Source organism: Triticum dicoccoides, chromosome 6B (genome assembly GCF_002162155.2).
Source record: "Triticum dicoccoides isolate Atlit2015 ecotype Zavitan chromosome 6B, WEW_v2.0, whole genome shotgun sequence".
Classification (NCBI taxonomy): Eukaryota; Viridiplantae; Streptophyta; class Magnoliopsida; order Poales; family Poaceae; genus Triticum; species Triticum dicoccoides.
The window spans coordinates 682,170,313-682,194,808 of record NC_041391.1 but is presented as its reverse complement, the minus strand read 5'-3'; the positions used below and the strand labels follow the sequence as shown (position 1 = coordinate 682,194,808).

At 42.3% G+C, this 24,496-nt stretch overlaps 1 protein-coding gene across 1 annotated transcript in view; it reads left to right on the top strand.

Moving 5' to 3' along the window:
- The first annotated feature begins 9,485 nt into the window (after nt 1-9,485).
- The window catches only part of LOC119326292 (cytochrome P450 87A3-like), a 39,868-nt gene continuing 24,857 nt past the window's right edge, over nt 9,486-24,496 (top strand). Inside the window, exon 1 of the mRNA XM_037599971.1 lies at nt 9,486-9,779. Coding sequence (XP_037455868.1) covers nt 9,523-9,779 — 257 coding nt within the window. The 5' untranslated portion in view covers nt 9,486-9,522. The remainder of the gene's footprint in view (nt 9,780-24,496) is intronic.

The following is a 24,496-nucleotide window of genomic DNA, read 5'->3' as shown; positions in this document are numbered from 1 at the left end:
TGTTACAAAGTGGAGTATCGATGCCATAATGCCTGCCCACAACAAAACCGTCATGCTGACTATTGGTCCTCGCATATCCGAGTGAGTTACATGGTCGAGTGGAATGAGCTCGTCGAGTGGAGTGCCGTGCTCCGAGTGGTTGTTGCCGTCCGAGTGACTTTCAAGTTGCAGTACATCTGGACGACAATCTGGCCCAGGGGCCTAGTACAAAGTGTACGGTGTCCATGGGTAGGGTCTTTAGGTCAGGCCTGTTACCCTACCCCTAATACATGTCCTCGTCAGCGAGGTCATGGCAATTAGAGCAGTAGTGCGTTTTGGTGCGCACGCGCTACTGCTATTTTCCTTTCAGCAGCGCGTTTTGCCTTCACGCGCTGCTGCTAAATAGCAGTACTGTCATATTTTGAGGAGCGCTGCTGATAAGATTCTGTGTATAGGCTTTTCCCTAGTAGTGGAGACACTTCTCTGGTCAATAACCAATAGCGGAACCTGGATGCCCATATTGGCTCCTACATATTCTACGAAGATCTTTATTATTCGAACTGTTATGACAACATACGTAATTCTCTTTGTCCATCGGTATGTTACTTGCCCGAGATTTGATCGTCGGTATCTTCATACCTAGTTCAATCTCGTTACCGGCAAGTCTCTTTACTCGTTCCATAATACATCATCCTGCAAACTAACTCATTAGTCACTTTGCTTGCAAGGCTTATTATGATGTGTATTACCAAGAGGGCCCAGAGATACCTCTCTGATACTCAGAGTGAAAAATCCTAATCTCGATCTATGCCAAACCAACAAACACCTTCAGAGATACCTGTAGAGCATCTTTATAATCACCCCGTTATGTTGTGACATTTGATAGCACACAAGCATTCCTCCGGTATCCTGGAGTTGCATAATCTCATAGTCGAAGGAATATGCATTTCACATGAAGAAAGCAATAGCAATAAAACTGAACAATCAACTGCTATGCTAACGGATGGGTCTTGCCTGTTACATCATTCTCCTAATGATGTGATCCCGTTCATCAAATGACAACACATGTCTTTGGTTACGAAACTTAACCATCTTTGACTAACGAGCTAGTCTAGTAGAGGCTTACTAGGGACACAATGTTTTGTCTATATATCCACACATGTATCAAGTTTCCGGTTAATACAATTCTAGCATGAATAATAAACATTTATCATGATATAATAAAATATAAAATAACAACTTTATTATTACATCTAGGGCATATTTCCTTCAGTCTCCCACTTGCACTAGAGTCAATAATCTAGTTCACATCGACATGTGATTTAACACCAATAGTTCACATCTTTATGTGATTAACATCTAGTTCACATCGCCATGTGACCAACACCCAAAGGGTTTTCTAGAGCCAATAATCTAGTTCACATCGCTATGTGATTAACACCCAAAGAGTACTAAGGTGTGATCATGTTTTGCTTGTGAGAGAAATTTAGTCAAAGGGTCTGCCACATTCAGATCCGTATGTATTTTGCAAATTTCTATGTCTACAATGCTCTGCATGGAGCTACTCTAGCTAATTGCTCCCACGTTCAATACGTATCTAGATTGAGACTCAGAGTCATCTAGATCAGTATCAAAGCTTGCATCGACGTAACTCTTTCCGATGAACTCTTTATCACCTCCACAACCAAGAAACATTTCCTTAGTCCTTCAAGGATAATTTTGACCACTTTCTAGTGATCTACTTCTGGATCACTATTGTACCCCCTTGTCAGACTCATTGGCAAGGCATACAACAGGTCTGGTATACACCATGGTATACTTTATAAAACCTATGGCCAAGGCATAGGGAAGGACTTTCATTCTCTCTCTATCTTCTGTCATGGTCTGGCTTTGAGTCTTACTCAACTTCACACCTTGCAACATAGACAAGAACCCTTTCTTTGACTGATCCATTTTTGAACCTTTTCAAAACTTTGTCAAGGTATGTGCTTTGTGAAAGTCCTATTAAGCGTTTCGATTTATCCTTATAGATCTTGATGCTCAATATATAAGTACCTTCACCGAGGTCATTCATTGAAAAAAAAACTCTTTTTCAAGTATCCTTTTATGCTATCCAGAAATTCTATATCATTTCCAATCAACAATATGTCATCCACATATAACATCAGAAATGCTACAGAGCTCCCACTCACTTTCTGGTAAATACAGGCTTCCCCGTAAGTCTGTATAAAACCATATGCTTTGATCACCTCATCAAAGCATATATTCCAACTCTGAGATGCTTGCACCAGTCCATAGATGGATCGCTGGAGCTTGCACACTTTGTTAGCACCTTTAGGATCGACAAAACCTTCTGGTTGCATCATATACAACTCTTCTTTGAGATATCCATTAAGGAATGCAGTTTTGATATCCATTTGCCAGATTTCATAATCATAAAATTTGGCAATTTTTAACATGATTCAGACGGACTTAAGCATCGCTACGGGTAAGAAAGTCTCATCGTAGTCAACTCCTTGAACTTGTCGAAAACACTTTTGTGACAAGTCGAGCTTTGTATATAGTGATATTACCATCAGCGTCCGTCTTCCTGTTGAAAATCCATTTATTCTCAATGGCTTGCCGATCATTGGGCAAATCCACCAAAGTCCACACTTTGTTCTCATACATGGATCCTAACTCAGATTTTATGGCATCATGCCATCTATAAGAATCCGAGCTCATCATAGCTTGTTCATAGTTCGTAGGATCACCATGGTTTAATAACAAGACTTCCAGGACAGGATTACCGTACCGCTTTGGTGCGGAACGTGCTCTATTTGACCTACGAGGTCCAGTAGTAACCTGATTTGAAGTTTCATGATCATCATCATTAACTTCCTCTCTAGTTGTTGTAGGCATCATGGGAACAGATTTCTCTGATGTGCTACTTTCCAAATTGGGAGAAGGTACAATTACCTCATCAAGTTCTACTTTCCTCCCAGTCACTTCTTTTGAAAGAAACTCCTTCTCTAGAAATGTTCCATTCTTGGCAACAAAGATCTTGCCTTCGGATCTGTGGTAGAAGGTGTATCCAATAGTTTCCTTAGGGTATCCTATGAAGACGGACTTCTCCGATCTGGGTTCGAGCTTATCAGGCTGAAGCTTTTGACATAAGTGTCGCAACCCCAAACTTTAAGAAACGACAGCTTAGGTTTCTTACCAAACCATAATTCATACAGTGTCATCTCAACGGATTTAGATGGTACCCTATTTAATGTGAATGCGGCTGTCTCTAATGCATAACCCCAAAACTATAGTGGTAATCGATAAGAGACATCATAGATCGCACCATATCCAATAAAGTACGGTTACGATGTTCAGACACACCATTCCGCTGTGGTGTACCAGGTGGCGTGAGTTGTGAAACAATTCCACATTGTTTTAAATGAAAGCCAAACTCATAACTCAAATGTTTGTCTCCGCGATCATATCGTAGAAACTTTATTTTCTTGTTACGATGATTTTCCACTTCACTCTGAAATTCTTTGAACTTTTTAAATATTTCAGACTTGTGTTTCATCAAGTAGATATATCCATACCTACTCAAATCATCTGTGAAGGTCAGAAAAATAACGATACCCTCCGTGTACTTCAACACTCATCGGACCACATACATTGGTATGTATTATTTCCAGTAAGTCATTAGCTTGCTCCATTGTCCCGGAGAAGGGAGTTTTAGTCATCTTGCCTATGAGGCATGGTTCACAAGTATTAAATGATTCATAATCAAGTGATTCCAAAAGTCCATCTGCATGGAGTTTCTTCATGTGCTTTACACCAATATGACCTAAACGACAGTGCCACAAGTATGTTGCACTATCGTTATCAACTTTGCACCTTTTGGCATCAATATTATGAATATGTGTATTACTACGATCGAGATTCAATAAACCATTCACATTGGGTGTATGACCATAGAAGGTTTTATTCATGTAAACATAATAACAATTATTCTCTAACTTAAATGAATAACTGTATTGCAATAAACATGATCTAATCATATTCATGCTCAACACAAACACCAAATAACATTTATTTAGGTTCAACACTAATCCCGAAAGTAGAGGGAGTGTGTGATGGTGATCATATCAACCTTGGAATCATTTCCAACACACATCGTCACCTTGCTTTTAACTAGTCTCTGCAACTCCTATTTCAAGTTACTAATTTTAGCAACTGATCCGGTATCAAATACCTAGGGGTTACTACGACACTAGTAAAATACACATCAATAACATGTATATCAAATATACCTTTGTTCACTTTGCCATCCTTCTATCTGCCAAGTATTTGGGCAGTTCCACTTCGAGTGACCATTTCCTTTAAAGTAGAAGCACCTAGGTTTAGGCTTGGGTCCAGCTTTGAGCTTCTTCACGGGAGTGGCAACTTGCTTGCCATTCTTCTTGAAGTTTCGTTTCTTTCCCTCGCCCTTTTTCTTGAAACTAGTAATCTTGTCAACCATCAACACTTGATGGCCTTTCTTGATTTCTACCTTCGCCGATTTCAGCATCGCGATGAGCTTGGGAATTGTTTTGGGAAAATTTTGTTTTTACCACTCTAGATTTTGCCAATTTTCCTTATGCCACTCTAGATTTTGGCGTTTCACTTTCGCCACTCTTAGTTTTTGACAATTATCACAATTGCCATTCCCGTGGCAAAAGCAAAATTTTCAGAGTGGAAATTGTGATAATTATCAAAAGCTAAGAGTGGCAAAAATGAAATAAAATTATTTTGATTTTGCCACAAAATTGCAATTGTGATAATTGTCAAAAACAAAGAGTGGCAAAAGTGAAATGTCAAAATCTAGAGTGGCATAAGAAAAATTTGCAAAATCTAGAGTGGCAAAAACAAAATTTTCCCAATTATTTTTGTCATCCATTGCATATTATAGTTCATCACGAAGTTCTAGTAACTTGGTGATAGTGACTAGAGAACTCTATCAATCACTATCTTATCTGGAAGATTAACTCCCACTTGATTCAAGTTATTGTAGTACCTAGACATTCTGAGCATATGCTCACTAGCTGAGCTATTCTCCTCCATCTTGTATGCAAAGTAATTATGTGAGGTCTCATACCTCTCGACATGGGCATGAGTCTGAAATACCAATTTCATCTCTTGGAACATCTCATATGCTCTGTGGCATTCAAAACATTTTTTAAGTCCCTGTTCTAAGCCGTAAAACATGGTGCACTAAACTATCAAGTAGTCACCATACCGAGCTTGTCAAATGTTCATAACGTCTGCATATGCTCCTGCAATTGATCTGTCACATAGCGGTGCATCCAGGACATAATTCTTTTGTGCAGCAATGAAGATAATCCTCAGATCACGGACCCAGTCCGCATCATTGCTACTATCATCTTTCAACTTATTTTTCTCTTGAAACATATCAAAAAAATATAGCAGCTATATCGCGAGCTATTGATCTACAACATAGATATGCAAAACTATGAAGACTAAGTTCATGATAAATTAAGTTCAATTAATCAAATTAATTAAGAACTCCCACTTAAATAGACATCCCTCAAGTCATCTAAGTGATACGTGATCCAAATCAACTAACCCATGTCTGATCATCACGTGAGATGGGGTAGTCATCAATGGTGAACATCTTTATGTTGATGATATCTACTATATGATTCACATTCGACCTTTCGGTCTCCAGTGTTCTGAGGCCATGTCTGTACATGCTAGGCTCATCAAGTTTAACCCAAGTATTCCGCATGTGCAAAATTGTCTTGCACCCGTTGTATGTGAACGTAGAGCCTATCACACCAGATCATCACGTGGTGTCTCAACACGATGAACTGTAGCAAAAGAACACTTTTACCTTGAAATTTAGTGAAGGGATCACCTTATAATGCTATCGCCATACTAATTAAAATAAGATGCATAAAAGATAAACATCACATGCAATCAAAATATGTGACATGATATGGCCATCATCATCTTGTGCTTTTGATCTCCATCTCCAAAGCATCGTCATGATCTCCATCGTCACCAGCTCGACACCTTGATCTCCATCGTTGCATCATGGTCATCTCGCCAACTATTTGTTCTACAACTATCACTAACGCATAGTGATAAAGTAAAGCAATTACATGGCGTTTGCATTTCATACAATAAAGAGACAACCATAAGGCTCCCGCCGGTTGCCGATAACTTACAAAACATGATCATCTCATACAATAACGTATATCACATCATGTCTTGACCATATCACATCACAACATACCCTGCAAAACAAGTTAGACATCCTTTACTTTGTTGTTGCAAATTTTACGTGGCTGCTACGGGCTTTTAGTAAGAACCGTTCTTACCTACGCATCAAACCACAAGGGTGTTTCGTCAAGTTTGCTATTTTAACCTTCTTCACGGACCGGCCATAGTCAAATTCGATTCAACTAAAGTAGGAGAAACAGACACCCGCCAGCCACCTTTATGCAAAACTAGTTGCATGTCTGTCGGTGGAACCAGTCTCATGTGCGTGGACATGTAAGGTTGGTCCGGGCCGTTTCATCCCACAATACCGCCGAATCAAAATAAGATGTTGGTGGTAAGCAATATGACTATCACCACCCACAACTCATTGTGTTCTACTCGTGCATATCATCTGCACATAGACCTGGCTCATGATGCCACTGTTGGGAAACGTAGCATGCAATTTCAAAATTTCCTAAGCTCACGCAAGATCTATCTAGGAGATGCATAGAAACGAGGGGGGAGTGTGTCTACGTACCCTCCTAGACCATAAGCGGAAGCGTTTCACAACACGGTTGATGTAGTCGAACTTTCTTCATGATCCATCGATCGAGTACCGAACGTACGACACCTCCGAGTTCTGCACACGTCCAGCTCGGTGACGTCCCTCACATTGTTGATCCAGCAAGTTCTCAAGGTAGTATATGAGTTCCGTCAGCACGACGGCATGGTGACAGTGATGGTGAAGTGATCCGCGTAGGGCTTCGCTTAAGCACTACGAAGATATGACCAGAGGCATAAACTGTGGAGGGGGGCGCCACACATGGCTAACAATTGATGTTGTGTGCTTGTGAGGCGCCCCCTCCCTAAATATATATAGTTGGGAGTGGAGGAGAGGCAGCCAGGGCGCCTTAGGGCTTGGCCGCCACCCCCTAGGGGCCCTGCCATGCCCTGCCCCCCCTTTCCTTGTATACAGAAGGGGGAAGGAAAGAGGGGAGATGTGGAAGGAAGGGCGAATCCTATTCCCTCTCTTTCCTTTCCTCCTCCCCTTTCCTTCTACACTTAGGCCGGCCCATATGGGGGGGGGGGGGCGCACCAGCCCCTTGTGGCTGGTGCGTTTCCCCTCTTGGCCCATAAGGCCCATATCTTTTGCCGGGGGTGCCCGAAACTCCTTCGGTGACCCGATGAGTACCTGATGTCCTCCGGAAGACTTCCGGTGTCCAAATACCATCGTACTATATATCAATCTTTACCCCTCCGCCATTTCGAGACTCCTCGTCATGTCTATGATCTCATCGGGACTCCGAACAACATTCGGCCACAAAATCATATAACTCATTTAATACTATATCGTCAACGAACGTTAAGCGTGCGGACCCTACGGGTTCGAGAACTATGTGGACATGACCGATACACCTCTTCGGCCAATAATCAATAGCGAAACCTGGATACCCATATTGGCTCCTACATATTCTACGAAGATCTTTATCGGTCGAACCTTATGACAACATACGTAATTACCTTTGTCCATCGTTATGTTACTTGTCCAAGATTCGATCGTCGATATTTTCAAACCTAGTTCAATCTCATTACCGGCAAGTCTTTTTACTCATTTCGCAATGCATCATCCTGCAACTAACACATTAGTCACTTTGCTTGCAAGGCTTCTTATGATGTGTATTACCGAGACGGCCCAGAGATACCTCTCCGATACTTGGAGTGACAAATCCTAATCTCGATCTATGCCAACCCAACAAACACCTTCGAAAATACCTGTAGAGCATCTTTATAATCACCCAGTTATGTTGTGACATTTGATAGCACACAAGGCATTCCTCCGGTATCCGGGAGTTGCATAATCTCATAGTCGAAGGAATATGTATTTGACATGAAGAAATCAATAGCAATAAAACTGAATGATCAATTGCTATGCTAGTGGATGGCTCTTGTCCATCACATCATTCTCCTAATGATGTAATCCCGTTCATCAAATGATAACACATGTCTATGGTTACGAAACTTAACCATCTTTGATTAACGAGATAGTCTAGTAGAGGCTTACTAGGCACACAGTGTTTTATCTATGTATCCACACATGTATGAAGTTTCCGGTTAATACAATTCTAGCATGAATAATAAACATTTATCATTATATAAGGAAATACAAAATAACAACTTTAATATTGCCTCTAGGGCATATTTCCTTCACCGACTACTCATTCTCACCACACCACCGTCCCGCTCCACGGTCAAGACGGCATGGAACGACGCGGGCAGGACTTCAGACTCATCGCCGAAGGCTGCCTTCATCGTCGGAGACCTTCCGGGAGCTGGCCGAAAGGCCGACCTCTATCCGCCCCGTATGGCGGCCTTGCTACTCCGTCGCAAGGGTGACCACCTCGTGCTTCTGCTCGTGAAGAGGCTCTCCCACAACATGCTAGAGCTCGCGGTCATGGTGGAGGTGGAGGAGGATGTGAAGCGGGATGGTGGTGTGGTGCGGTTTGTGCCAGGTGTGGCCTCGTATATATATCGGATGCCGGTCGGGCCAAGCGGCAGGATGTGTCAATGCCAATGCCAGAGTCGATTTATCTGTTGCGTGCATGTTTAATGCCGGCAGGTGGATGGACAGGCTGCCCATTTGAATGCACTAGATACTTGTCCCATCCTCTCACGTCACTCTGACATTGAACATGCGCCTCGGCCGAAGCAACCTATGAGGTCGCATCCGCTCTGGGACGACATGAATGCGGCACTGGCGCTCTTGAGCGGCATGAATGCACGGCAACCACTTCACGCAGGAGAGGGTGTGGACGCGGGAGAGGATTTTGAGTGGGTCTCAGGTGTCGGACATGCGTGTGTAACAGCAGTCTGGACTCCCGGAAAGCCCCTCCCCTGTTTACTTTCGATTTGTGGAAAAATAGACTCTGGACCTACCAGGCGACGAATGGGATACCGCATCGAACGGCAAAACACATCCAGAAAGCCTGGTCCAGACGAATGCGGACGCTTGGAGATAGGGATATAAGTGGCAAAACAAAAAATCTTTTTGAACTATCGTATCATAAGTGGACTTTAAACGAGACTAAACAGGACCCGCTTGACATCCCTACTTGGAGATTCGCTAATCCCGTGAGATGTGCTAGTCCATACGTATAGGATTGCGTCTAATCGTCTCCATAAAAGAGCAGATGCAGAACTAGTGGACGTATAGGATTGCGTCTGATCGTCTCTATAATAGAGCAGATGCAGAACTAGTGGACGACGCCCATCTTAGTACACAGTTAGCTAGTCACCCAAATGGTTACGCTAAGTGTGCCTGTGGCTGTGGTCATGCCTTGGTTAGCTCTCCTGCTCATCTCCGTGCTAGCTGCCCGGCTGATCCATTTGCTATTGATGAGATGGAACAGTAGTAGCCCATACAAGGTAGCAGGGGCGGCAGCTGCAAGGCTGCCGCCGGGGTCGAGGGGCTTCCCCGTCATTGGCGACACGCTCGAGTTCTTCAGCCAGAGCCCATCGCTCGAGCTGGTCCCCTTCTTCAAGCGACGCCTTGAACGGTACTCCCAAAATCATGCTTCCGACACTGCTTTAGTTGAACTTGTATTTAACCGCTTGCCCCGTTTGGATGTAAAGCAATTTAAGAGTTTCTCTTTTTTTTGCGAATAATTTAAGAGTTTCTCTATAGTACTACATAGAATTTCAAAAGAATATTTTCGTTTTTGGTGCTAATCAAGATTTCGTAAGGGGAATATGAGATATAATACAATTTCTCTAAAGAAACTATTGTGTTAATTAAGAGGACAAAGTTATGACAATCTCAATAGGTCAGGCTCAGCATGTAGGTTGGCACTGCACAACCCCGCCGCACAACTCTTTACGTCTAAATTAGGCAATACTTTAGGCTAAAACATGTCCGGATCCGTCTAGAACTTAGTCGACTGAGACTTGATGAAGTCTTAATCGACTGGAATCGGCAAGTATAAAATCGGATATGACTGGTTTTCCTCACGTACTGCCTCTGTCGGAAAATACTTGTCGAAGAAACGAATAAAAATGGATGTATCTAGAACTAAAATACATCTAGATATATCCATTTCTCCGACAAGTATTTTCGGACGGAGGGAGTACATCGTATCGTTTCTGTTTTATATAGCCGATTTAGGTGTGTGACTGCTTTTCTATTTGGGTTGTGTCTGTTGTCCCTGGGTTGGGTTTCTTAGCTTCTCTTCCCCTGTTTTGGGCTTGCTTCCTGACTTGGGCTTTATTTTTTCAACAACAACAAAATACACTGGTGAAAAAAAAGTAAAATAGTTCCATGACAGAAAATGGTGCATTGTATTGTGCTTGTGTTTCTTAAAGCCAGCAGAAGAGTTGCCTTCCATAGACCATATATGTTTGTTCTGCCAGCTCATGTCCTGTTTCAGCTTATTTTTTATAGATCCAAAAGAAAAGCTGTTCAAATTAATTTAAAAAATGGGAAACAATCTATATTGTATAAAATTAAAATTGTTCGTGTTTCGTGTTTATAAATGGCTGTCTTATATTTGTATCACCTCATATTTTAAACAAATATTGACCGTGTATCATAAAAAAACATTGTATATTACAAAATGTTCATCATGCATTTGTCTAATTTTCACGGCATAATATAAAATGTTCATTGTGTATTTAAATAAATACTCATCATGCATATAAGAAAACGTTCATCGCGTATTTAAATTAATATTCATAATATAGATATGAAAATGTTCATCATGTATGTAAAATATTAATGTACTAAAAGTAAAAACATGGAACAAAATGAAGGGAAAAAAACAATGAGACGTCCTTAATGGGCTGGCCCCCTCCTAGTGGCAAGTTTGCAGCTGTCGAACCACTGACAAAACACCACAGAGTTACAGTTCGGGCGACACTTGCAGTTGCATGCCTAGTGACAGACATGCAATTGTCCTTTCCGACCAAACATCACAGAGTTGTAGTCGAGCGCGACAAACTATAGTGGAGCGTCTAGTGATAGACATCAACTGCCTCCTCCACCAACAAAACACCATAGAGTTGCAGCTATGTTGAAGACTTGGGGTTGCAGAAGGACGCGACAATTGCAGTTGCATGCCTATTGATAAACGTGCAACTGCCCAACAAAACACCACCGGGTTGTAGTTGTGGACGACACTTGCAATTCTATGTCTAGTGGTAGACATGCAACTGCACCTCCCCGACAAAATACACTAAGTTGCATAAGCGTTGAAAACATGTAGTTGTAGTCGGAGCCGACACTTGCAGTTACGTGCCTAGTGGGAGACACGCAATTGACCTCTCCACTAACAAAACACCATTAAAATTGCAGTCGTGTTGATGGCATGCAGTCACAAATGTATGCTTAGTGGCAGACATATAACAACCCCATTCCCTCCTTCCCCCAACCCTGAAAAACCACCACTAAATTATAGTCGTATTTAAGACATGAAGTTGGAGTTGGGCGACAAATATAGTCGTGCCGCTTGTGTTTGCATACGTGGTGCATCATATGTAGTTGCATGTGAGAGACGGACATTCAATTAGTTGCATGTAAATTAAACACCCATATTTAAAAATAAATAAAAAGTAAAGACAAAACACAAAAGAAAATTATAAAAGAACTAAAAAGAAAATATAGATAATGAAATTATTAAAAGCATAAAAAGAAGCCAACACACAAACAATAAAATAAAGATAAGAACAAAAAATATGGAAAATATAAATAAACCGATTTAAATAACAAATTTTTCTGCCGGTCCGCCCCACACACACGACATCCTGTGACACCTAGTTGGGTGCACATTGTGCCGCTTACAGCATTCGCAGCGCAACACATACAATTGCATGTGGGTGGCATGCAACTCAGACCCGTGTTTGCAACAAAAAGATACCCCTAGTTATAGAAGGAAAAAACAACTAGTGAACACAAAAACTATAAAATAAACAGAAAACAGAAAAGAAAGAATATATGAATAATAATAATAATCATAACTACCACACACCCCCTAGTTTCGCACATCGCCCGCTTGTTACATGTCAGGTACCATACATGCAGTTTGCACATTGGGATGCATGCAACCGAGTGGAACGTTTGAAAATAATAATCAAAACAGCTCTATTAAAAAAACACAAAACTAAAATAAAAATAGAATTAGTTTTTTTTAATAATAAACCCACATAATAGGCCGCTCAGCAACCAGCTGACTATATCCCCCTAATTACAGGCAAAAAGGAATAATTAAGTACAAAAAATACAACTGTTTGAAGCAAAGCCCAGCAAGACATAAGACACGGAAAAAGGCCCATGTTGCACCTGCCCAACACAAAACAAGGGTGCTCATGTTCGCCGCTCTAAACGCCAGTTAGCTGTGCAGCCTAGCAACATGCTGAAAAGGAAATGCGAAGAAAAAATTCTGTGAGAAGGAGGAATCGAACTCAGCACCACACTGTCAAGTGACGCCCTACCGTGATTACTGGTAACCCTTTAAATACTGCACATAACATACTCCCTCCGTAAAGAAATATAAGGCATTTAGACCACTATAGTAGTGATCTAAACGCTCTAGTATTTCTTTGTGGAGGGAGTATTATATACCCAGTATAAAGTAATTGAAAAAAGAAAGTGTAAATTTAGAAACGAACTAATAAAAATATAGAAAAACCATGAATTTTAAAAAGTTCAGCGATTTAAAAAAAGGTCATTGATTTTGGAAAAAAGTTCATCAATATAGAAAATATGTTCACAATTGGAAAAAAAAGTTCATCAATTTTCCAAAACAGCTAAATGAATTTGAAAAAAGTTCATCAAATTTGAAAATAATTCACCAAATTTCAGAAAGTTCATTGAATTTGAACAAAAAGTTCATCAAATTTGAAAAAAAACATCAAATCTGAAAAAGTTCATCAATTCTAAAAAATTTCATCGATTCTGAAAAAAGTTCATCGATTTTGAAGAAAAGTTCATCAGTTTGGTAAAAAGTTCAGGCATATAGCAAAAAAGATGAAAGGAAAAGATAAAAGAGAAAAGGAAAAAGGAAAAAAAAGTAGAAGAAACAAAGGAAAAGATAAAATTAATCACATGAGGTTGTGTGACAGGATGGTTACTGCATCTTACTTCAAAAAGGAGGTGGCCGGTTCGATTCTGCGCACACACGCACAATTATTGTGTTTTAAAAGAAAAGATACATGGGCATGCCCAGCTCGCAGGAGTGTGCGCTTCAAGCATACTATGCCTCTTTGCCTAGTTAGTTGGTACTCCCTCCGTCCAAAAATCTTGTCCCAAGCCCATGTTCAGAAGTAAAGGCGCATATTCATCTCTACGACATGTTCCCAAAATAGAAAACAAATGTGACGATGCCCATATGCCATACCCCGTCTACCACGGATTGTCCTTTTGGGTGAATAAGAAAAGGGACAATTCAATTTTTGCCCTCAGTTGTTTCTTACCCATGGGTTTTGTCTTTATTTTTCGAGCTTGCTCGGTTGTGTCTTTACTTTTTCGTATCGGGTCGCTCGAATGCACTTCCATCACGGTTCAGTACAGTCAGCGTCGTTTTTTGCAGTGTCAGGCATTGGTTTTGGACGGTTTTTTCCCTCCTTACATGTGGTACACATCAAATAAAAAAAGAAAAAAAAAGAAAAACTCTGTTTTAAAAAAGAAACTAGAAAGCAATCAGCCCAAGCCCGGTTAGTAGGCAATTGGCCCAAGTCCACTTCACGTTTCTTCCCCTCGCGCGAGTACAACCGCCGCGTCCGAAGCGTGCAGCCCCCGCATTGTCTCTGGTTCTCGCAGCCAACAGCCTCCCTATGCCTAGAAGAAATGTCTGGGAGGTCCACCACGCCTCCCTCCTTCACCCTGTCTATTCAGTGGGTGCCCATAAGGCCATAATCCCCCAACTAAGCCTGTCGTCACCGTCAACCGCAGCTCCACCCCACCGGCCGCCCGCCTTATTCATCACTGTCGTCGCGCTCCGGCTTCCCTTATCTGCTTCATTTTTCTTCAAAGGGCGTTTTTTATTGACTCATAATGTAGTATCAAGCGATACAAGCACAATGAGCACACACCCGGCCTCTCCATAATTAGGATGCACACAACCAACACTACAACGCACACAAGAATCACACTGGCAAAAAGCAAAATCATGAAGACCGAAGCTATGCCTAGGCGAAGAAAAAGCAAAAAAGACCCGAAGCAATCAAAACAGCGATCGATGATGTACAACAACAACCATCGACAGCAATCATATTTTCAACATAATGACAGCAACGCCTTCAAGAAGGAAAACAACGCATATACGCCGCCATCGCCATATCCACCATCGAAGGCCAGGTCATGGGTTTTCACCGTGAAGATCCAGTCCGAGCAAACTCCAAGCAACGCCTTCAAGAGGGTAACAACGCAAAAATGCCGCCATTGCCAGGTATAACCAAGTAATGTCAGACCTAGGATCTTCATCCTAGAGCTCAAGACTAGGTACTTGGGAAGCACCACCTAATCAAAGTCATCTTATGTTATGTTCTTCACTTTCCACGATCCCAATAGCTTGACGAGGGAGAAAAGTCACACGGACATCCAAATCCCGAGTTTGGGACACTCGGCATACCGTGTCGTCCTCAAAAATGGCAATAGATGACTAATTTGCATGAGACAACTTCACCACATGCCGCCACTACCATCACTGTCGTAGCGTGTGGCAGCAGATTACGCCAGAAGTGGACACGGTCGCTGTCATGCATCACCATTAGCGATGCAGGTGGCAAGCCCCGTTGGATATGAAGGTGCAAATCTCATCGGCGACCGTAATCCAGCGGATGGGAGCCGTGTCCATGTAGGCAGCCAAGCACGACCGATAGTGGCCACCAGCACGTAGGCTAGATCGGGATGCGATCCTGTAGGATCAAAATTATGTCTAGAGGGGGGTGATTAGACTACTTCACCAAATAAAAACCTAACATGTTCCCAATTTTAATTCTTCGCAGATTTTAGCAACTTAGCACAAGTCAGGCAATCACAATACAATTCAAGTAAGCATGCAAAGAGTATATGAGCAGTGGAAAGTAAAGCTTGCAACTTGCAAGAAAGTAAATGAGAGGAGTTTGGAGGGAGCAAACGCAATGTTGACACAGAGATTTTTGGTGTGGTTTTGATAGGTGGTGCTATCGTACATCCACATTGATGGAGACTTCAACCCATGAAGGGTAACGATTGCGCGAGTCCACTGAGGGATCCACCCACGAAGGGTCCACGAAGAAGCAACCCTGTATATCCCACCATGTCCATCGCCAATGATGGACTTGCCTCACTTGGGTAGATCTTTACGAAGTAGGCGATCTCCTTGCCCTTACAAACTCCTTGGTTCAACTCCACAATCTTGACGGAGGCTCCCAAGTGAAACCTAACCAATCTAGGAGACACCCCTCTCCAAAAGGTAATAGATGGTGTGTTGATGATGAACTCCTTGCTCTTGTGCTTCAAATGATAGTCTCCCCAAAACTCAACTCTCTCACACAGATTTGGCAATGGTGGAAGATGATTTGAGTGGAAAGCGACTTGGGAAGGCTGGAGATCAAGATTCTTGTGGTTGGAATGGAATATCTTGGTCTCAACACATGAGTAGGTGGTTCTCTCTCAAAAAATGAATGGTGGAAGTGTAGGCACGTTCTGATAGCTCTCTCCAGGAATGATGAATGGGTGGAGGGGTATATATAGCCTCCAAACAAAATCTAACAGTTACACACAGATTCCCAAACTCGGTGAGACCGAATGGTAAAACTCGGTCAGACCAATTCAGGTCAAAATATGAATTTTAGAGTTTTTGGTGGGACCGACATGAATAACTCGGTGGGATCGATGCGCTAGGGTTAGGGCATAACTTAATCTCGGTGAGACCGATCACATGAAATCGGTGGGACCGATTTCAGTAATAGGCACATAGAGAGTTGGTCAGGCAAACTCGATGGGATCGATTCGCTCATTTTGGTGGGACCAAAACGTTACGAAAAGGAAACAGGAAGTTTGCATTGCAAACTCGGTGGGACCGATTCGCTCATTTCGGTGGGACCGAAACGTTACGAAAAGGAAATAGTAAGTTTGCAATCCCATCTCGGTGAGATCGAGATCCCTATCGGTGAAAACGAACTGATTAGCGTTTGTGGCAATGGCTATGTCAAATGAACTCGGTGGCGCCAAATATATCAAATCGGTGGGGCCGAGTTTGACTTTTAGGTTTAGGACATATGTGGAAATGAGAAAGTGGCTGAGGGTTTTGGAGCATATCACTAATAATAATATTGGCTTTTCTATGGACTCAATGTGATCTTGGATCACTTAAATAAAAATGTAGAGTCTTGAGCTTGTTGCCAATATGTTTCATTAGCATTTTGAGGGGTCCACATCTCTAGTCCATGCCATGCCAATTATTGAACTTTCTGAAATGATCATCTTGAAAGAGCATTAGTTCAATGAGTTATATGTTATTAAGAATTACCAAAACCACTCAGGGATTAGTTGCACTTTGAATCTCCCCCTTTTTGGTAATTGATGACAACATATAGATCAAAGCTTCGACAAATGATAATAAGAATGAAAAACATCGTTGCATTGAGAAGTATGTGAAAAGCAAGAGTTCCCCCTAAATTTGTGCATTGTTTAAGATTTTCTTTTGAATGCAAATGCACAACTAATTAGGATCATGGGTTACTCCTCCATGTCACATACAACTTGGTGGAGCGCTCAAAATGATAAAAATAGGAACAAGCACTCATCACCAAGGCAAAGTCAACGATCATACATAAGAAATAGATTATATCATCATCCAAGCACAAGAATTAAGCATGATATGATCAAACACATGACCATACAAAGTATCTCACACACATAGACATAAAGTATCAACCAAGAAAATAAGCAAATAAGTAGCAAAAGAAGCAAATCGCTCTCTCCCTCGAAGCCTATGATCTATACACTTTCTCCCTCTTTGGCAACAAGTTACCAAAAAGCTTGAAAATGCATAGTGCTATGCGGCTCTAAGCTTGATCTTCAGGAGGTGGTGTTGAGAGGACTCCAAGGATGAAAGCATCTGTTGAAGTTGATGGAGCTGGTGGAGTTTCCACTGGAGGGGCAACTGGAGTTGTGGCTGCAGGTGCTGATGTTGTAGCTCTAGTGTTTGGCACTAGCACTATTGCAGACCTCTGTGCCCTAGGCACTCTCTGAAAGACATCTGTAGTTGTTTCCCCTTCCTCTCTTCTGCTTCTTCCTGGAGATGCTCAGCTGCTGTTTGAATTTTAGTTACCTTCAAGTCAATATCATAGAATTTTGTTTCAATGATCCTCTCCAAGATCTCCTGGTTCTGAGTCAGGGTGGCCAAACCTTTCTCAATCCTCAACGTAGCTTGAATAAGATATCCAAGTTGGTCTTGCTTTGACTTGAGGAACACTTGTGAAGCTTCTTCGGCACTTGGCATCTTTGCTTCCTTCTCGACTTTTGCCTTCTCCCTATTCTCTTGAGCTTCCACAGATGTGGGATCTTCAGCATTCATGACAACAGTGTTGTCCTCAAAATCAGGCAACAGGGGAAGATACTCCTTGTCCAACAAATACACTCCTTTGGGCATCTTGGAGTTTATCAACGTCTATATGTGTGGAGCATACCCACATGACCTCTTCTGGTCAGCAGATGTTCTCTTGATGGTCTCAACAATCAGACTCATAACTTTGAATTTCTGGGGAAAATCAAAGAGCTGAAGCAAATTGATGGAGTGGCCTCTGATCATCCCGTGATCTCCTGATTTGGGTAACAAGGTGTGCCTCAGAATTGTGTTCATTATGGCCAATCCAGACATCAAGTAGTACACCGATCCTAGCTTGTGTGTCTCCAAGGCTTTGTCAGGTATCTCCTTGTTCATGTTGGCCATGGAGTTGTGATCCTTCTTGTTCTCAGCATAGAAATCAATGTCTTTCTCAGCTTCTTTGGGGGCATTTATGAGTTTGGCCCACTCACCAATAGAAGATTGGTACATTGTACCTTCAAACATCCAGACTATCTTCCCATCAGGATAGAGATGAGTTGTTGAGTAGAATTGCATAATGAGTTCATCTTCCACTTGGTCAACTTTTGACCCACAAACTTGTCAACTCCATTGAGCTTGAAGCTTTCATGCAATCCTCAAAAGTGATCTTCATTTGCATCAATATATTCCCAATCAACCCACTTCATGTCACTCACTATGGCTTCTTGTCAAGTAACACTGTCTCATAAAAATCTTGATGTTCTTTGGTGTGAAACACGTAGTCCACATCAGTTCTCCTCCTCACAGCATATGGATCAACTTGTCTCCACAGCCGAGACCTACATCCTTTCTCTCCTTCATGTTTTTTCCACTGGATGATTGTCATCATGGTTTGGTATCTTTGGCTTGAGTGTTCTGAGCACTTGGGCTTCATCTTATTCTTCAACCTCAAGCACTGGGCCTTGTACTTCTTCTTTGCAGCAGGAATGTTCCTGGTGCTTCTCTTAGGTGCGGTCTTGGAGGCTTGAGCTGGAGCTTTGGGGGCAGTCTTGGGCTTTGAAGGTGCAGCCCCAGACTTGATGGCATCCCCCGTCAGCTTTTGAGACTTGGGAGCTGGTGTAGCATCCTCTTTTTTCTCTTCTCCTGCAGAATCTCTCCTCATTGATGGATGTCCAATCACTCTTGCAACTGTTTTCCTGGCCCTTTCTTTTCTCTTCTTTCCATCATCATCTTTTCTGGGCTCAAGAGTGAATTCCATTGTCTATTGTGTTGATGCCCTGGCCTTTGACATTGGCACTCTCTTGGCAGGTGCCTTCTTGTTCTGTCCAAGCTTGGTGGAAGTAGTAGCAGCATACTCTTTCTTGAGCACTTTCTTCTTTCAAGTTACTTCCTCAACCTCAAAGTCTTCATCCTCTGAATCTGAAGTTTTCTTCTTTCTCTGCCTAGTTGTTGGCTTAGGCAGGTTGCTTGGTGTGCTCCTGCTACCCTCGTCAAAGCTGCCACAGAGACTAGTGCCCTCACTCAGATCCATCTGCTCCTTTGACTTGTTTTGGCTGTCACTTTGATCAGACATTCTGGCACTGCAAACTAAGAGCTGACCCTGTGAATAGTTGTAGATGAGATAGAGTGGATGAGCATCACAAAGTGCAGATTTTTGTAAAAAGAATGAGTCAAAAACTTAGTTTTAGTTTTCCACAGAAAGCATTTCGGAGCTACCGATTTATTAAACTTGGTGACACCGAAGAAACTTTGGAGTCTAAACTAGTGGAATCGATCAGACTGAGACACAGTTCAATGACTCCGAGTTTGTTAGGGTTTCACAAAGTCCTCAATTCGGTCACACCGATTTGCAATTTTCGGTCAGACCAAAAATCACATGTGCAATGGCCTAAGCCAAATCGGTGAGACCGGTTTCTACAATTCGGTCGGTCCGAGATGAGTCCGGCGAAAACCTAAACCTAAATTTTCAAATCAAAACTAATCTAATGGAAGTTTTGGTGGATAGATTGATCCCATACTTGGTAAGAAACATGACATTGTCTTTGTGCTAAGAATCGGAGGTAAAAGAATGCACAGAGTTTAAAACTCATACCCTAACTCGGCGATGAGCTCGCTACGGCGACAACAGAGGTGAAGATATTTGTTGACAGCGGCGGAGACCAACGGCAGGAGGTCGCTGGCAATCACTACAAGAAATATGTCAACTTATGACCACCACTATTGGTCACTGAAAGGTCACAAATTTCCATTTATGACCTTTTTGTGACCAAAAACAGAAGGTCAAAAGCTGGCCGTCGTAAACTGACTATAGCGACCTTTCTTCTGGAATGGTCAAAGACGTTTACGACCAAAATATTCCTACTGTGGCGTTTTGGTCACTAGCAACCTCCCTAGGCCACGCAGGCATCCAGCGTGGCAATCTGACGTGGCACAAGATTCAGCCCGGTCCAATTGGGTGTTTTACATGGGCCGAGCCCATTAATTCAGCCTATTTGTGTTTTTCCTGTCAATTTTTGGTTGGGTTCATGGGCCAAACCCAATATTGCATCCTTTTTTATTGTTGGGCCGTGGCCTTTTTAATCCACTGATTTTCTAGTTTCAGCCATATATATTGGAGCTGGGCCCACTAGTCAGACAAGCCCCACATATCATAATCTCATACATTGGTCCCACGCATCAAATATTTCAACATTGCTCAGATATTTCAACATTGTTCAGATTACTTTGGTAAGTGGATCCCACTAATCAGGTTTCCATTTCACACATTTTTAAATCACTATTTCAAACAAAATAGAAGAAATGTAAGTTATCAAATAATCCTAAATTTTTTACAATGTTACAATCTCTACAGCCTATTACAGTCAAACAGAACAAACAAATCTCTAGCATCACGGCTTTGCACTTGGCTTCATGGCTTTGCACTTCAAATTTGTCATGGCGCTCCTGTAAAAGAGTGAACACAAAGACTAACAACATTAGTGTACTGCTACTGAGGTCAGAACCAAACAAATGCAATGGCAACAGTAATGCAAAGACTACCCACTAGTATGTTCCAACTTCACCTTTCCCGTCCTGAATTTCAATACTAGAAAGGGCAAATAAAACAACATACTTACATAGTGAAATGTGTGCTTTTACAAATCTTATAGAATAATTTGTATAAATTATGCATTTAATATAGGCTTCATGAAGATGGGTAGAAAAAGAAGGTACTTCAACCACTTTGCACAACAAGATCACAAGCAAGTCTAAGTAAACACAAGTTTAATTTGCTGCATAATCATTGACAAGTCACACAAAATTTGAGTAAACTATAGATGCTCAAAATTTCAGTAAACTTTGCATAATTTTGCATAAATATTACTGCTGCTGGTCAGTAATTGTTTCTTAAAAGTGAAAAAGAAATAGAATTTCATGGCAAACTGCTTGTAGCACTTTACACTATGCAAAAAATGGCATTCACCATAGACCAGTTTATACAACCCCAAGGTCAGAAGTTTACCTTAAATACAACCCCAAATGAACCAATTCCAACAGTGACCTACCAGCATAAAAGTTGACAATAAGATTTCTCATTTTGAAATATGCAAGAAACTAAGTTCAGTTTGCAAGGAAGCAAATTCAGTTCAGTTTGCTTGCTTGCAACCAAACTGTACAATTTTGCAAGAAAACGTTCTATACTAGTACTGAAACAGGAACAAATTGAGCATCAGATCCCACGCAGGTTGGGAATACAGCAATACAGTATCAAAAATAAACTACTAGAATACATAGAAATTCCATGCAGATGAGTAATTCCATAATACAGTTTCTTTTTTTTGAAGAGTTGCATATCACAATAAAAACATATACAATGTTTAATTGCCCTAGGCAAGAACAGTATAATGAAGAACACAGAACATACAAGGCATGGATCTATCTAGCAAACCGTTTTAAGAACAAATCACATCAAGAAATGGACAGTAAGGCAATCATTTTAGAAGGCTTGGACTGCATACACAAGTTGATCATGGAACTAACAGAATTTAGCTTATGTAGGGCAAACATAAATAACAGAGTTTAGCTTATACACAAGTCAATGCTGCTTCACTTAAACTGAGAAGCAAAAACTAGAGTACAAAATAGTAACCAAAACAGTTACGTATATGGTAGATCCCTAAGTATTGTAATATGTTAAAAAACTGTCAAACAGGACCTGTTAGGCTATTCCATTGTTTTCCAATTGGTTTCAACAAAGTGTTGTGATGTATGTGTCTTAATGTAACTCCTAAGAAATGTTCACAACCTGAATTAACTACACTTTTTCTCATAAGTGAACACAGCAGCAGTTTAATCAACAACCCCATACTTTACTATAGAATGTTTCTTCTGAATGCATAGCTTAAAGGCGGGGCGGGGCTGAGAATCATCATAACAGGATATGTATATATATATGTAGAGAGAGAGAGAGAGAGATCACCTTAACAATAGATGGTGGGCATCCTCGCCGGATCGAAGCAGGTTGTCCCTGGCCCTCCCCACGGGATGGTACCAAACTGCACACACACCAAGCAAGAGAGCACGCATCAGATCATATGAGAAAATGAACAAAAAATAGAGATGAGGAGAGGGGTCACCTTGGCAACAGATGAAAAAACTTTGGTCCTTTGGCTCTGTCCTCGTCGGATTGAAGCATCTTGTCCTTTGGCCCTGTCCACACACCAAGCAAACTGCAGAAAAAACACGCAATGGAAAACTGAAGATCACAGTGTATGGAAAACTGAAGATCATAGTGATGATAACATACAAACAAAGGATCTTTGGCCCATCAAGTTTTAAGACAAAAAAAGAGCAAAACCAACAATGCTACAAATCAGAGATTACAGGAACAACAACAGAAGGTTGTTTAACAAGTTTGAACGGCCACTATATATAGCACAATGTATGTAATGTAAAATTTCTAGATGAACAAGCTTTAATGGCTATAGTATTTCTTCCACAAAGTGTGTATATAGATAGGTCAGATTTTTGAATGCATTGTTGTGTAAAAAACAAATATGTTGTTGAGGAATTTGATTAGATTTTAGATATGTTAATGAGAGGCAAGAGTTTTCCCTCAATCAATCAACCTGCTGCAATAGTACTAACTATACTAGTCAGGGACGAATTTGGCAACAGAAAGCATAGTAGTATCAAACTGAAACACAATTCAGTCGCAAAACAACCACCAGCCTTACTTAGTACGTGAGCATCAAGCACACACACATCATACAGGTGCATCTTGAATAATATTTAACTGCCCAGGTTCTGTAGAGTGCTAATATAAGTTGACAGAGCAATGCCATTTATACTATGTCCTATTTAAAGAGCTCAGAGTTGATCAGTTCAACACAAAGAAGCAGTTTGAAGCACACACACGCGGCATACAAAGAACCAGCAACATCACTGTCGATCTGCAATATCATAGTAGTCAGCGGCTACTTGTAAATCAGCGTTTCTTACCTTAGGGGGTGAACCTGATTTCCTAGTCTTCTGGCCAGCCACAGCTTCATCGTGCGCCATGCCTTTAGTGAACGCTTGCCTCTCTGTCATGTAGAAGTCAAGACTGTATCAACATACCATACACAATAATTTATTGTTGAACTAAAAGTATAGGTGAACTAAGCTTTCACATGTGCTGGCTTTTAATGGGTCCAGGCGTAGGTGAGAGATTCCATAACACTTAAATCTGTAGCACATCTCCCTTGCAATATGTAGTTTTCATCAAAAGTGAGCTTTGACACAATACAACCACATCACTAGCAAATTATTTCATGGCGCAACAGAACGAACCAACCAGACTGTTTCATATACAGCAGACTGTCCATCTAACCCAAAGAAGCAGTTTGAAGCGCACACACGCGACGATAGAGAGAAACAACAACATCTTTGTCGGTCTGCAGCATGGCCTAGTACAGCAGGTTGATTCCTCAACCAAATCTCAAATGGCCGGCCCCTGTCCGTACGCTCTATTAAAATGCTATAACTAGTACTGCTAGTATTACCATCTCCAGCGATAACGAAACCGTAGCGAGCCGCTACGCGGAAAGGGAATTCGAGTGCTCCTACGCACGCACGGGACTCTGCTATAGAATTCGGAGCGGAACCACGGCGGCGCGGGGGGCCGGAATATCTCAATTCCTGGCGAGGCCCGCCCGTACAGGCACAAGCTCGCCCGTTGAGGGGCGCTCCGGGAATTCCTTCCACGCATTCGCCACTAGGACGAGGGGGGCGAGCAGAACCGCGAGCGCGAGGGGCGGAATTCGGCGAGCATTGCGCGTGGATTTGGATGGGGCGGGGACGGGGGGGAGTCGATCTCTCACCTGGAAGGATGGTCCTCCAGGCTCCTTGTGGCGGAGCTGGCTGTCGCGGATCGGGCGGCGGCGGCGGAGCGGCGCGGGGTCACCATGCCGGCCTAGCTCACGGTCGCCACCGCCGTCATGGCTGCGTCGGCAAAGAAGGTGTGGGGGCGCGGGTCAACATGTCCGCCAGCTCCCGCTAGATCTGCTTCGCCACCACCCACACCGGCCACTCCTTGGCCATGCACCGCACCACGCGCAGCGATGTCGATGGCCACGGTAGCCACCGCACGGAGATGTGCGCCGCAGCGGCGAGGGCCCGCGGCAGCGGCGGGGACACAAGCGGCCGGCACGGGAACATCCTCGCTGGCTTCATGGTGGTGGGGGATTTTGCACCGCGGTGAGGCCGTCGGCCGTCGCTGTGGGGAGTGG